General features: G+C 35.2%; 1 protein-coding gene across 8 annotated transcripts in view; it reads right to left on the reverse strand.

Moving 5' to 3' along the window:
* LOC120515199 (tumor protein D54-like) overlaps positions 1-16,782 on the reverse strand; it is an 83,532-nt gene that overhangs the window by 20,247 nt on the left and 46,503 nt on the right. For 5 of the 8 annotated variants that reach the window (XM_039735952.1, XM_039735950.1, XM_039735949.1 and 2 more), the window contains one exon: positions 6,420-6,467. The exons of the other annotated variants lie outside the window; for them this stretch is intronic. In XM_039735952.1, the coding sequence (XP_039591886.1) occupies positions 6,420-6,467 (48 nt within the window). The remainder of the gene's footprint in view (positions 1-6,419; positions 6,468-16,782) is intronic. 8 annotated transcript variants of the gene reach the window in all.

The raw sequence follows: 16,782 nt of genomic DNA on the forward strand, positions 1-16,782 counted from the left end.
AATACAAAACTACATTCAAAAATAATGAATTGAAGCTGCTGTGGCATACACATTTAAACCTAAATTATTATTTATGACAAATGATTAGTTTTAAGACAAGTATGAGCATGCATACTAAATGAGAATGAGGTCCTGGTGATATAACAGTAAACCTTAAGCATGAAGTAAGGAAAAGTAAAAATTTCTGCTATAAATAGGAACAAACAAGCAAATCACACTTAGAAAAGACCACTATTTTAAAACAAAAAATATTTTAAAACTTTCTTCTCTAGAAAATCTTCTGTTTAATGAATTACTATAAGCTTAATTAAATTAAAAAGATTAATATTAGGAAAATAAAAAATAAAGAAATATTTGGGGATCAACAGTTTAAAAAAATTGCAAATTTCATTTACTCTTAAGTTTGCTTTTACTGACATCTCATTATTATAGTAATGTTTAAGTACATAGTTGAAGAATAACAAAGGACAAATATACAGTTTAGTATATTACAGTGCAATATGTTTAAAAATGTTTCAATATTCAATCTGATGTATGGTATTTGTTTAAATTTATGATATTTACATTTAACAGATCATTGATAACATCAGGGCTCAAAAAACGCAGAGGAGGGCACCATACCTACAGATTGAGTACCTGTGACTTTAAAAGTGTGACACTAATGCGATGTATGACATATTATGGAACAGCTTTGAAAAGTTAAGGGTTTTGTCTAATTGTCACAAAACAGAAGAACATGACCCTGTGGTTAGGATATAGTGGGTTGGATAATGGATGGATGGATATAACTGTGACAGTAGTAGTCTTTTCAGCAGTTGAGAAAGAAAATGAGTCCACTATTAAGAAAGAGGCAATCTGAGACAGATCAATGCCTAATTGCTTTATGGTACTAAATTTGGGCATTGCATTATTAAGTATTAATAGCATTATTCTCATTAAAAACTGTAAACATATGAGTTTGTGAATGTAACACTCCAAACACTTAATACAAGTAATCAGGAGCAATATGAAGCATCAATTGAAAAGTACATACAACATGCTTAAATACTAGAATATACCACAATTTTAATGTATATGAAAACATATGTTGAGTATTTAACATCCAAAAGGACATGTGCAGCATCTACCACTGATGTGAAGCTCCAACATGACTCCTGTATAAGTTTTCCCTTATCAGCATATCAAATTCGACAATATGACTGTTGATAGAGGTTAATGTCATTTAAAAGGACCTGTGCATAGATGCTATGGAACAATTTCTATTTTACATATTCAGTCTTTAATTAGCTTGGAGATGCAATTATTCATCCGCCAGTGGAGTGTATTACGCCTATGATGTTTGGGAGTTAAAATAATAGCGACATTGATGCAACTCTGGATAAATGTATTTTACAAATTCGTGTAAGGAGAAAAAAGTCAGTGATTTATCACTTTACCTAATTTCATATAAAGCTATTTTTTTGCAATTCTATAGTCACCAGGAAATGGGAAGAGGACTCTGCTGATCTTTATTTGTTACAGATAATCCTTCCTTTTGCATTCATCAGATTTTGATGGAATAGATGTACCATGGTTAATCACACAGGGATGCTGAAAGCAAACTGACTTTTTAATGCACTGAATGTAACTACCAACCTATGCATGAAAATTAAGATGAGTACCAAAGCAAATGCTAGACAAATGTTTTAATTAGTGTTTCTATTTTACTGACATATCATAAAAGAATATTTTGTATTTTTAATGTTTTACTAATGGGGAGAAACCAAAATATATATTATTGTAAAATAATAAAGAGGTAGAATGCATTTAATTATTGACATTAATATATGTTACACTGTTTTACGATGTACATAGAAATACTATCATGACTTGTATGAAAAATGACAAGGGTCTTTCTAATACTCATTTGTACTAGCGGTTTAAAAGCTCTAGTACGCGATGACAGGAGAAAACAGGAAAATCCTAGAAGGTCTTTAAGTGTGACATTTTTTCAAGCGACATCTCCGCATTACTTGATTGTTATAGGTTTACTGACTAAGAATTGGTACTTTGTTCCATAATGTTAAAATTGTCAGTTATAATAAGCTCTAATTTTTTATTAATGTACGGTTTTCCTTTTGTCCCTCACTGTCAAAAAGGTGGGAATAAAAAGTCACTTAAATTTTGTTCATTTTCAGTCGATAGTTTAGGATATAATGTTGTAACAAACATTTAAGATTAATTTAAAACAAGAATTCCACAATATTAGATATGTTACAAAACAAAACAGAAACTTTCACCAAGGTTTTGTTTCTTATTGAACAGGAGTTTAATGAACTCTCAGTCACTGTGTTAAGCATGATCTTTAGCCTGGTACAGACCAGGCTAAGACATGACCCTTGGTTGACAAACATGACTTGCTCTAATCCTCCGGCCCAGATAAACCTAGCGTCTGGATTTAAGCAGGGTCTACTTGCTAAGCATGCTTTATGGAATACTCCCACGGTCTTCTTTTGTTTGAAATTATATTATCAGAATTAAGGTGGAAATTATGTGCCGAGATGTTTATCATAATAGATTTAGATAGGATGCTCCTGGTTTAAGCCGCTCTACCCCAAGGGACTACACTGAAAAATGATATTTGTATTGGAGGAAATAAACAAAGTAAATAAATTCCACCTTCCACATCAATACTGAAATTAACTGCAGATTAAAACCATCCATTCTTCTCATATAAGGGTGCTTAGTTCATTTCCTGGTAGGAAATTCTTCACAATTTTTTTAGCTGTAATGAAAACCATGCATGTGGCTGGTTAAATTTTTATACTCATCAGCCTAAATTATAATTTTATATTTTTCATTCTGTCCGAGTAATTTATGATATTAATCTTTTGACACTCTAAACAGATTACATATTAGGACAGGCAATATGTACCGCCTCCAGTTAGGTGTTGTACATGATCAGAAAAATTATAGTATTCATTTAAGAAAACTGCAGCTGTCACTATTGAAGCTAATTATTTTTTTTACATTGGCAAATTTAAACATATTGATGTAGTTTTTTATTTTTTAAACAAAGCTGTTAACTTATTAGATGCAAAAATATTCCTAAATAAGTTATTTCTTTCTAAATTGCTTTCTACCATTTCATTTACCTTTTTAGAGGTGGTTAAATAAACTAATCAGCTCTATATTTCTACTGCTTTTTACAAAAATGTGTTCAAGTATACAGTTATGGAGTTGGAATAATTAGTTTGTATTTTGTTTTTTACTATTACTTTTTGGCTATGGAGAAGTACTATTTAACTGCTGCAGAAAATAAATTTCTTTTGGGATAAAGTACCTATCTTTAGCTTCTTGTGAGTGTGTCCATTAATGTAGTTGCTTTAATCATTACAAAAATACCTGAATCTCCTACATCTAAGAACCACATTTACAGAACAAAACCTAAACACCGATTAAGTATTTTAGATTAAACTCTACTGATCTGCATCAGGATGTTCCACCTAAGGACATAGCATGAATGTGAATCAATCTCATAGTGAAAATCTAGACTGATCTCAGATGATAACGAAATTCCTATTATGAATTCTGCTATAGCATATTCTGCATATACCTATGCGTGAACCATTTTCATAAATTCTCATATAATAAGGAGATAACTATAATAGGAGATTCTGATTTTTTCTTTAACTTAAGACATAATATGGTTAAACTAGCAAAATACCCGCGCTTCGCAGCGGCTAAGTACTGCCTTAAAATTTTTATTAAGAAGAAAATTAAACCTTTTTAAACTGAGGGATAATATATCAATAATTATTTGTTACAATCTCTTTTTTGTATACCACATTGTAAGTTCGGCCCTCCGGTTGTAATATTACCAAGCTGTGCGCTGAGCTTACTCTTGAGCATGAGTTTCATGGTTTGTTTCAATTACGACAGTATTTGTAGGACTTGTGTTGAAGAGACATTCGGCATCTGTCAAGCGTTGTAAGTATGCAACCGGTTTCATCGATAACTTCACATCCAGCCTTTGAGAGTTGAAACATTCATAAACATCAAAGTGTCCACTACTAAAATCGTCACCTGTCAATCTAAGATGTTTAAGAGGCATTGGCGGTTGTCAAAATGTATATAATATTTGGCCATTTCGGTACACTTGAAAGCGACAACGAACAATTCACCGGCAGCCATTAACTCACATGCAGATGCATAGGTGAAGGGCTTAAGCATTTCACTCTTCTAGTGCTCCTGTGTAGAATAATTATCTCCTGTACCGTCATCAGTCCACACCTTGAACCTGTCCCAGTCATTTAATACATAAGACACAATGTTCCTCCGGATATCAAGAGTGAGCCTGATATGGCCGTGCAATAGGTAACAAAGAGAATGGAAAAGGTAGGTGCCATCTCCGGGCATGGAAACCACTCGGTAAGTGACAGTTCTTTGATCGATGGTGATCACCTCGATAGACATGTTAATGGTGGTACGGTTGGAATGATAAAGTAAATGGGTACCTGAACAATGTAAAGTAAGTCTAAAATACCTACACAATAACTATAATCGTAATAAATGAACAATAAAACAGCGGAGAAGCCGTGGATTAAATAAAAAGGCTGTAGTTATCAGCAGGGAGACGTGAATCCCGTGGCGAAGCAAGGAAGGGAATGTAGAGACTGGAGCGACGGATGGCCTTATATAGGCAGGCAGCCAACAACGTGAGAGGCGTTGGGATGGGGGAACCAATGCCGCCTCACACGGTGACCGAGCTGCAGGCTATAGACGCATATATGTACGTAAGTAGGATTCAGTTAGCATTGGGAACCCGCGTACCAAATTTCTTGAAGATGGACCCATAAGTAACAAAGACCGTTGAAAAGTTCAATATAGCGGCCGACAGTAGCGTCATACCACCGAAATAAGTACGTACATTGGTTTCGGTTAGTGCAGGGAAGCCACCTACCAAATTTCGTGAAGATGGGGCCATGAATAAGAAAGTTCAACATGGCGGATGTTGTCGACTGTTATGCGTAGAATTTCGAAATGAAACCTGCTTAACTTTTGAAAGTAATCTGTAAGGAATGAGCCTGCCAAATTTCAGCCTTCTACCTACACGGGAAGTTGGAGAATTAGTGACGTTGGAAAGTTTAATATGGCGGCTGACAGTGGCGTCATACCACCGAAATAAGTACGTACATTGGTTTTGGTTAGTGCAGGGAAGCCACCTACCAAATTTCGTGAAGATGGGGTCAGCCTTCTACCTACACGGGAAGTTGGAGAATTAGTGACGCTGGAAAGTTCAATATGGCGCCGACAGTGGTGTCATACCATCGAAATAAGTATGTACATCAGTTTCGGTTAGTGCAGGGAAGCCGCCTACCAAATTTCGTGAAGATGGGGCCATAAATAAAGTTCAACATGGCGGACGTTGTCGACCGTTATGTGTAGAATTTCTAAATGAAACCTGCCCAACTTTAAGCTGTAAGGAATGAGCCTGCCAAATTTCAGCCTTCTACCTACACGGGAAGTTGGAGAATTAGTGATGAGTCAGTGAGTCAGTCAGTCAGTGAGGGCTTTGCCTTTTATTAGTATAGATTCAACAGATAATGACTTTAAAGGCAAAAAAAGAAAAGGTTCCACTGTATAATAGATATAGATGGTAAGCTAATTGAGTTAGCTGTTCTAGTGGCATCCCAATAAACAAACATGCACAGGAAGTACTTGGAAGCTAAATATGGTAATAAATTAAAGTCTTTGAGAAGCTTTGTAGAGTCATTTTTCTGTATTACCCGTTAATATAGGGTCATATTCATTTTGGATAATATTCTACGCAGGACAGGCTTGTACAATAAAAAATGATGTTAAAGAAACAGTCAAATTAAATAAAAAATTAAAAAAGCAAGGACCATAATTAGAACTTTTAAATAGATGTACTTCTGGAATAAAAACATGCAGTCACAGTGGCACTCGAAAAATAAAACATAAAAGCTTATGTTAAAAAAAAAAAAAAATCTAGCCAACTCATACCAAGACATTTGACCTTTTAATTAGTATTTAATAAATAAAAATTTTAAATCTTAGAAAATATCTTGCTAAACAGTTCTTACTTATTTACTTAAATTATTAGAACTTATACTTTAAAATGATGTAACAAGTTAAACAGATTAGTGGGGAGACCACCTTGTTAGTATATATAAGGGTTTCAGTTAACTGAACTTTTACCATAAAGAGGGTATCATATAAAATTCTTAATCAAAGAAACATTTCTCTTAACTTAGACACTATTTACCACAAACTTTCAATCTGTATTTAGATTTAGAAACAGGTTGTTAAGAAAACTGTAACCCTGTTAGTAATCAAAATGCTAAGGGAAGTTTGCCCATAATAAAGTGCTCTTATAAAACATTAAAAACAAAAAAACAAAACAAAAAAAAACTCACGCATGTGACTGGGTTATTTCATCCACAGTGGCACTGGCTGAAAGGTATCTATAAATATAGTGTAAAATTTAAATTGGCAAAAAGCAGCATTTAACAGGAAAAAAGCAAGTCATGAAGGAATGATCACAAAAGAAACATTTATATAAAGATGTCAAAAGAGAAAGATTACTTGTGCTCATGCAGTCAGCCAGATGTACCTATACAAAATAATTTAAGGTTACATTGTATATGGGATCACTCATCACTATAATTCGAATTATCCCAGACCTTTTTCCTGAATATTAATTATGTACAGGGTTTATCAGTTATTACAAGGTTCCAAGAAAGCTGAGGTTTCCAAAACAATAATTGTGTCATACAGAGATATGAGCTTGAGCTCTTCCTGTAGCTAGAACATTTTCAGTAATGACATTTTCCTGAAGTGGCATAGCATGTTATTCTTTCAGGATCGGGGATAGGATTTAGTCATCTGCTATTCTTATTTTAATTGTTATAAAAATCTCTTTTCACACACAAGTGAAAAAAAAAACACACACAAACAAACTTTCTGTAATCCCTTCTTAAAATCCTAAAATTTAGGGTGGCTGGGCTTTTAAAGAAATATTGCCTTTAGTTATGCCTACTTTACAAATCAAGGAGGAAAGAATCCCTGAAGATGGTATGTGAAGAAAAAAAGAATGAGAACCCCCAAACCTAGACACACTGTGACATTTGACCACATATGTGTTAAAAGTCTGCTATATGGAAGCATTCAAATGATTAAAAGGTCAAAATCAAACTATATGGCTACTGTTAGCAGCAAAGTATTCCAAAAATAATGCTTCTTTGCACAGCTTTTATATAAGGAGGGGGTTAATGACCAGATGGTACAACATTTTAAATAGAGGTGAGTTATAGTTCTGGATTTAAAAAAAAAAAAGTTTGGAAGAGATCTGAGTTTGGTATTATTAACTCATACCTTAAATTTCAATTTCAGCTATCAAAATCAAATCAGAACTCCTCACCAATATGCTTGAAAAAATGCCTTTTTTGGATTTGAAAAATTTCATACACTCCAACATCATTTGATTCATTTCTAGGAGATCTGATCCTCTTCCTGTTCACTAAAGAAAAAGCTTCTATGTTAAGACTCTCTGTGTCAAAGATTCAACATATGAAAGATCAGAACTCTATGAATAACTGTAAATCTAGATCAAGAGTTCCCAAAGTGGTCGATAGTTTCAATAAAAAGATTTGGGGGTCAACGACAGCAAAAATAGATCCCCTTACTACTGCTATTTGTTTGTTACTTCAAAATATCTATGATTCCAATATGTACCTAATTAAGTAAAATAATAAAAAAAAAAACAGTTTTGATAAAAACACATTACATACCAAACTTGAGAACAAAAATGTAAAATGTGTCATTAAGAGAGTCACACGTAAAAATGCATGAAAATACATGTAGCACAAGCATGTCTGTGCATTGTCTTATCGAACGTAACAAAGCAAGTGCGGACATGAAAAACCGTTGAATTCCCGCACTTGCTCGCGGTGGGGTGAGATGACAGATATTCGATATTAGCAGAATCTATCAGTCTAGATCAGTCTTACACTATAAATTGGTTTGTTTGATGTGACATGTACTTATTTGTGATTTGAACTTTGAATATAATTTATTGAGGAGCAGTACTATGAAAAAGAAAATCAGAAGACACAGTTTGTTTATTCGAGTTTGAACAAAAATCTTCTGTTTCAAGTAAGTACATTTTTAATTGTTTTTTTTTTATCACAGGGGCTGTCAAAATTGTTTGTTAATAAAAGTTTTTACTTCTTCAGATAATATGACTGAACCAAAAAAGAAATGCAGACAGTACAGCTTGGACTATTTGTACTTATTTTGAATTTATTTTGAATTTACATATTTATTTCATAAATGTCAAAATGTAAAAAAAAAAAAAAAACTCTGCTTGTATTTTTTTGCTTTCATTTTCGTTAGTACAGGTTTCAGTATTAAATGTTGCACAAGATAATGCCAAATTCCGTAGTCCTTTTATCTTTTTCAATCATTAATTACAGGTGATTAAAATGAAAAGTTTGATATCTAGTGAAATATTTAATATCAAGTACTGTACAAATTTATTAATTTGAGTAAGTAAAGTAAATGACTAGGAGGTCGATGGTTTTAAAAGTTATTGGTAAAGTGGTCTGCGGCTGAAATGTGTTTGGGAAATCTTGATCAAGATATTCTTCCACTAAAATTTCTGTACGGTTGTTGGAACTACTATAACTCCTTCAATGTTAAATGCTTGCATTTTCTCTGAAATAATGAATCCCTGAATTAATCTGAAAATGATCATATTTCTTATAAAACTGGGTAAGGGGCCCTCCAGCTCGCATTACTACCCGATGTCCTTGATAAAACTCATACATGAAACTATTGTTGAAGCAATCGGCTCTATGAAAGGAATAAACCATACATAAATAAATTTACCTAAATCAGTATGGATTTTTTTGTACTCATAATGCAACAGATAACATCCATCACCTCCTGCTTATTATGAAACCCTAAGTTTTCTTTAGTTAGCTGACCCCTCAGACACAGAGAAGGCTTCTGACTGGATACATTAACTTAATATTTGTCCGAAAAAGTCTTAAGATGGATTTTGTGCCATGTTTAATAAAATAATCAAGGCCCTTCATGCCTCATATTCAGCTTTTATACTTATTAATTCACACATCTCCCAAAAATTGTTATCTGCAACTTTTCACAAAGGTACCAGGCATCCTCTTGTCCTCTTTAATTTTTCAATCTCTCTGTTGGGCCTCTTGCCATTGCTCATCTGTAAATTAGACATTATTATTCCCAATCACTGGACACAGTGTTCACCCAAAAAATATCTGTATAATAATGATATTCTACTTTTCTCTAAGAAAAGCCACTTCAGATATCCCCCTACATTTTTAGTCATTTTATTTTCTACAAAAATAAAATTTGATTCTGATTTGAATTATTTATCTCATACAATTATGCACATATGTAACTAAGCATTTCACTACAATTTTCACCAAGTTTAAGAAAAACTGAAATTGTTCCAAAACCTTTGTTCTCTCCTTACAGTGGTCTGAAAAAGTATTCAACCCCCTAGACAAAGTGTAAATTTCCTGTAATATTTTTCTTTGAAAATGCATCTTTAGTTTTATACTGTTACATATAAATGAGGGCCTCTTGGAGAATACATTTTCAATAGAATTCTTGAAAATCAAATTATGCTGCAACAATAAAGAACATATTAGTGAAATCTGCTGTTGAATAAGTATTTAACCCCTAATAGCTTGGAGACTATATGATTGTTAACGGTGCAATAAGGGTAATGAAAACAGGTGTAAACAATCAAGCACTCAATCCTCCAGCTTGTTGACTGGTCTATAAATGATTAGGCCAGTTCTTAGGAACATAAAACTCAGAAATTGGTACAAGTGGCTTATTTGGTGAAACCTCAAAAACTGACAAAAATGAAGACAAACTTTCCAATGACTTGAGAACCACTGTGATTAAGAAGTTTAGAGATGGCAATGGTCCCAAGAAGATTGCCAAGCTCCTTAGCCTCAGTATGTCCACTGTGAAGGCCATCATAGCAAAGCAGAAGACAACTAGAAGCATACTGAACCAGCCTAGTTTAGGCCACCTGTTAAAATAAAATGTCAACAAAACTAGTCAGCGAAATTAGAGCAAATCCTAAGGTGATTCTCAATGACCTGAAAAGCTCAGTATCTGCAGTTGGAGGGGATGTACACAAGACTGCAATATCCAAGGTTTTCCACAGAGAGGGGCTATATGGCAGAGTTGCCAGAACAAAGCCACTACTAAAAAAATTTAACCTACAAGCTCAATTAGAATTTGCTAACAGACATCTTGACAAGAGTCCTACATTCTGGAGTCATGTATTTTGGTCTGAGACCAATATTGAACTTTTTGGCCTCAACACAAAGGTGTCTGTCTGGCAGAAGGAAGGGACTGCTAATGATCCAGCAAACACCATACCTGCCATCAAGCATGGAGGAGGAAGCACCATGCTTTGGGGCTGCTTCTCTAGGACAGGCACTGGGTCGCTTGTCCATATTGAAGGAAGAATGGATAGTAAGAAGTATATCCAGATTTTGGAAGGAAACCTTCAAATATCAGCCATGAAATTGGAATTCAGACGACACTACCACTTTCAACAGAACAATGACCTGAAACACTGTGCAAAAGTAAGCAAAACATGGATTGACAAAAAGAAGATCCAGGTTTTACAGTGGCCTAGCCAGTGTCAGGATCTGAATCCAACTGAAAATTTGTGGCGCTGCAGTTCACAAACGAAAGCCTTCAAACTTTGCCCAGTTGGAGCAGTTCTGTAAAGAAGAATGGGAAAAATTACCTCCATCTAGATGTGCCAAGCTTGTAGATGGCTATCCAAAGCAATTGCAAGCACTTATTGCCGCAAAGGGTGCTGCTACCAAGTACCGACTGTGGGTCGTGTGAAGGGGTCAATTACTTTTTCAACAGCACTTTTCACAACCTGACTGCCAATTTGCATTTGTTTAGTTCACCAAGCTCTAAATGTTTCAAAATATGTACACAGAGAAATAAAAGTTCACTGTGATACTCTGCATTTGTGATTTTTATAGGTTTTAATGAAGTAAAATGGAAATACGGTGGCTTCCCAGAGGAGGTCAAATACTTTTTCAGCCCACTGTAAACCACCTTTATAAAAAGAGCTCCATATCATTATATATCAAACTGAAGTTCATTCAGATATCTCAGAATTTATTGACATTAAAATTTAAAACATTAGCGTACCACATTGTCTTCCACTATCAAATACTGTTCTACCAACTAGATTTTGTATTTCCTAACTGGCTGGTGAAAGCAACAACAGACTGGCAATATCACTTCCACTACACAAGCATCACAAAGGGTGGTGTGCTAAGCCTCTTTCTGTACTCCTTGTTCACTTATGATTGTGGCCAAAGATGGCTTCAGAGCCATCATTAAATTTGCTGATGACACCAGCACTGTAGGTCTGACCACACACATTGATGAGATGGAATATAGAGTGGTACAAGGAGAATTAACTCTCCCAAAATCAAGGAGTTCGCCATAGGCTTCAGGAAGCTGATCCCACTTTCACCTGCATGGGAGGGAACAGTAATAATATTTATTGTATGTATATTTTACACATGTATTTTGTCTCTTGCTAGCACTGTACTATTTTCACAAGTTTGCTGGAAAAGTTTTACTCTAAAACATTCATCATAAAAATTATAGTGCATGTAAACAGCTATATAAACCATATACGTTATTAAAAGTTATATAAAACAAATACTTTATTAACTAAGCTTTACAGAAATAGTTTATGTAAAGAGGTAGATAGACTAGTGTACACAGAGCCTCCTTTGTGGTCACCTGATCAGATATATGGCTACAAAAGTAAAGGGATTAAAAGAGAGACTCAGTTTATTTTGGTCCTGCGTATTATTCCTGACCGACTGTCAACTACTGCACCACAATGCAAAGTATCATGTCATGTCCCCACACTTAATCTAGTACTTATGCCCTTTCTGTTGCTTTAAAAATTTCCTCCAGATTGTTTAACTTAGTAGTATTCCCAAAATAAACACCAGTTTTAAAGAATATTGGGAATTAAGGTGCTAAATAATTATATAGTTAAGAAAATACGAATGAAGATAATTACAATTCAACATTAATAATCTCATGCTAAAAATATTTTTATTTTTGAAGGGCTGCATTTTCAAGTGCCACATTTCTTTTAGTTGTAAGCAACGTGCCATGAGTCAAATATTCACACTTTCCAAAAACAAAGAGAAAAAAGTAAAAAATATTAATAGTATTAATATAAAAAGGTATTTTAAATAGAAACATACATTCAGCAGCTATAATTTATAATCTAGGTTTAAATTACTTTCCAATTTTTAATATTCTAAGCTTAAAGTTTTTTATTACTTTAACAGTCCTAACTGTAACACTGCAGGTACAAACATAAAATAATTTCACTGTGGGCTGACCAGTATTCTGTTATCTATTGTAAATTAAACACTATGGGCCTAATGAAGAGATCTACTGATTTAGGCGTATCTGCTTAACTATATAAAATTTACAAAATTATTAGGGTGGTATGTTTTATTGTGTTACAAGGTACAAGAATGGTTCTACAGCACCAAATGTATATGTATGTATATTGTTTATATATCAGGGCTGGGCAAGTTAACGCATTATTATCGCATTAACATCGACAATTATTTTATTGCCCATTAACACAGTTTATTATTACTTTGAAAGTCTGTAATTACCTTTGAGTTACAGTGCATTATATTGATGAACAGTGGGAGCTGCATTCACATGCTACGAGTGTAATTAAAACAGGAGAGACATTTTCCTGAAACGTGTGCAGAACATTTTACCCTAGTTGCACAGTAGAACGTTTCAAATAAAGTCAGCACACTTAGCACAGATAGTGCTATAAATATGATTGCTGCTGTGAGACATCTGCCTTGCTGCGGAATTAGAACAACAACAAATTGGACATGGACAAAAGGAATCACTTATACAAGACATTCCAACCAGATGGAATCTGACTCTCGACACGATAAAAAGCGTCCGTAGAAATAAACAGTCACTGAGGGATGTCATCACAACACACAACGGCAAGATTGCCACGCCAACTACAGCTAAAATGGACAAACTGCAGAGGTTGGAAACGCTACTGGAGCCCTGAAAGTATGTTTTACGTCATATATTTCTCACTGTACCGTCTGATTGCGTGTGAGACAGAAATAGAGTGTATGTGTGTGATAATATAGCATGAATATGTAGAGGACATATTTTTAGTGTGTTTACAGGTAGTCCCCTACTAACGATAGTTCGATTTATGATTTTTCGAAGTCACGATGGCGACAGCAAGAAGAGAATTTATATAAAATTGTGCAAAATATAAATTTTCAAGTTGCCGTGGCAGGCAAACATTTCTGTGGGCAGAGCGATCGGAGTGATGCAGTACAATATGTTGCCGGAAACTCACATTTTGTGAGATGCCTCAGTCTCGCTAGTGATCGATAGAGATCTTGTTACATCGCTTTGGGTATGCTTTTCCTAGAAGGAAAGTCAGCTTTGTTGATTTGACTTTGATTCCCTGTGCATGCATGAGCAGCGAAGAGCAAACAGCTTCTAAAATGGCATGTGGAGAGATACCAAAGTGGAAGCTCAAAGCAAAATAATCCGTGGATGACTTTTTTCGTATTATCACTGAACCAGGCTCTGATTTGAAAGACTCCAATTTTGATGCAAGTGACCTGGAGATGTAGATTGAAAACGAAAGTGAAGTACCAGCATCAGCTGATTAGTCCCCATCTGATCGTGGTGAACACATTCATGTAGTTCGTGCACCTATAGCAACATTTGCCTGGGAGGATAGACACTTACTATGACAGGAGGTACAAACCATATTGTGTCTCACTGCAACTGCCACCCCCATGAACCCGTCTCGTAAAGACAGCCAGCCCACCATGCATTCTTGCTGGCCGACAAGCCGCCCCCGTGCAGCCACTGCTGCCACAAACTGCAAACAGGCGCTGACAGAAGGCACAACAGGCAGCAACATTTTTGCATTTTGTCAACAAAAATTCTTTGAATATCCCAGCACTAATAGTACAAGGCCCTTTGTAGAAATCTGTTTAGATCCTTTCCATGGAGCATATACAGTGAAAATGCACAGCACAGAGGGATCCAGGACAAATACTAAGCTTGTGTGGTTGTTCACTTATCTTATTTAATACAGAGTTAACTACTTTGTAGCACCTTTGGTTGCAAAACCTGGCATGTGAAATGTCTCATTATTTTTAAGACGACTAGGGGGCTTCGCTCGCCCACCCCTGTGTTTGGTTTACTGGATATACAATACAATTTATTTTTTGTATAGCCCAAAATCACACAAGAAGTGCCGCAATGGGCTTTAACAGGCCCTGCCTCCTGACAGCCCCCAGCCTTGACCCTCTAAGAAGACCAGAAAAAAAAACTCCCAAAGAAAAACCCTTGTAGGGGAAAAAAAAACAAAGAAACCTTGGGAAATGCAGTTCAAAGAGAGACCCCATTTCCAGGTAGGTTGGGCGAGCAGTGGGTGTCAAAAAGAAGGGGCCAATACAGTACAATACATAGAACAGAATAAAACTTCAATACAGTATAAAAAAAAAATTCTGGAAGTACGGAGTAGAATTTCAAATTAGATGATATCACATAATATGGTTTGGATTTGTTTTAAGTCCTGAAGATCTCATTCATCAAGCTGCCTCCCCCATTTTGCATTCCACATCTGAAAGCGCTAATCCGATGAAAGGACCCCTCTTTCCCACGAAAGGGATGACTTTACCTTAGGCAGGCAATATACAATTTAAAGAGATTGTTATTTTCTTGGGAATAGTTACATATGCATTATTTTCACTTTTACTTTAAAAACTTTAATAAAAACAATACTTGTCCTTTATTTCCGGCCCCGTGTGTGGTTACATCTCTTTCATGACAGACGTATAATACTGCCCATGTTGTGAATTAGGCGGCTGAACGCACACTAAGGATATCCCTTTGGATCATTGGCTGTCTTTTTGCTGCTTGCGAGCCGCCTCTTCTGCTTGTCGCATGTCGTCGTTTTAAGAGCTGGGAGCACATGATGCTTGTCTGCCACACGCAATCCAACAACTGCTGGGTTAGATGTCTGTGGACTTGTTTTAAATGATGGCTCACTCCCTTGTCTCGCGCAACGTTGTAAAAACAATACTTGTCCTTTATTTCCGGCCCCGGGCGTGGTTAAATTCTTTCTTGCAGGACATATAACGCTGCTCGCGTTGTCGGGCAGGGAGGGGGGGGCTGCTGTCGTGCTGCCCTTCGATCTTTTTAAAGCCTGTACAGCCACTGTCCTTTTTGCTACTTTGTGTCTCTGCTGCTCACGTTGTGATCGCTTCTCCATGATCATAAATATACACCTGACCGAATTGTGTTTTCTTTGAAATTAAACTTGTTGCTGCTTTAACTGTTGCTGTTCCACGGATTCTCAGAACGTATGGTCCATTATTGTGTAAATCTACATTTTGTGCATTGAATCTTGCAAATGCGAAAAGACTTTTTCTGCTCTTTTCCTTTTTTTATTCATCGACATTTCCTTTATAACGTATTGTCCTTTATACGCTTTATATGCACTGAGACACCTGTATCTGTGTGTGCTGCTTCCCTTTACACTACTGATTTTTTTTTTTTGCCCCTTCTCTTTCATCTCGCGGTTCTTTTATTTGACTTTTATGATCTTAACATGAAGATCATGTATCATCTCTTAGTCACTCATTCCACAGGATTTTTTTAATAATAGAGAGAAAAAAAAAGCCAAAAGGCAAGATTTTTTTTTTGTTCCATTTTAAAATTACAGATCCTTGATAACATTAGATCTCAATAATGGGTATATTATTATATTTTATTAATTGGAACTTTAAGGTTATCTGCCAAAAATTCAAAACTAGAAAGTGACAACAGATTTTGGGAAACTAATTTCAAAAACAGGCTTTATGTAGGAGATCAATAGGCTGGAGATACTGATCTGGCCAGATATTTCAAAACACAGGAGTAGCTACTGAGAATTTCTGATTAAGAAATTGATTTAACATATGTACCAAACTGGAATGAAGTGCAATTCTTAGTGATGGTTCTCTCTTAATATCTCTCGAAGGTTTCTTAAATATTATTTAAAACACACACAATTGATTACTTTTTCTTGAATGTAGAGAGTGCAAATAAAAAATACAAAGAACTATAGCATTTTACTTGTTAGGGTTCTCTAATTCATGTTCAATATTGGTAGAAACTATAATTGTTTGCAATAATGAAGTCTCAGGAGAAATTCACCCCAGATTAACTTGAGGAAGGTTTAGGAAAGTGACCTTCCACTCCTATCAGCCATTGACAAAATATACTCATCAATAAGAGGAAAGCATGTTATTCAATTTCAAATTTTATACTACACACATTTATCTCACACCAAAATCCTAATTGTGACAGATGTCATCAGATACCACTGCCTTGCTCAGCCTCCCAAATCAGACCACACACTTAAAGGATCTTTGCCTACTCGTTAGATGCTATTAGAATCACTATTACTTCTAATCCACTAACAACAATATACAGAGTATTAACAGATGGGATAATACTGCATAATTAAAAATCTACTGTGATATTTTGTAGTATATTTTTGAGGAACAGCTATCTGTTGGATGGATGGATGGAGGAAAGTGCTGAAGCTTAATATGAAATGTAATTTTTCTCACTATCCTCAGTTGTTCTGTA

Source organism: Polypterus senegalus, chromosome 14 (assembly GCF_016835505.1).
Source record: "Polypterus senegalus isolate Bchr_013 chromosome 14, ASM1683550v1, whole genome shotgun sequence".
In the NCBI taxonomy this organism is placed as follows: Eukaryota; Metazoa; Chordata; class Cladistia; order Polypteriformes; family Polypteridae; genus Polypterus; species Polypterus senegalus.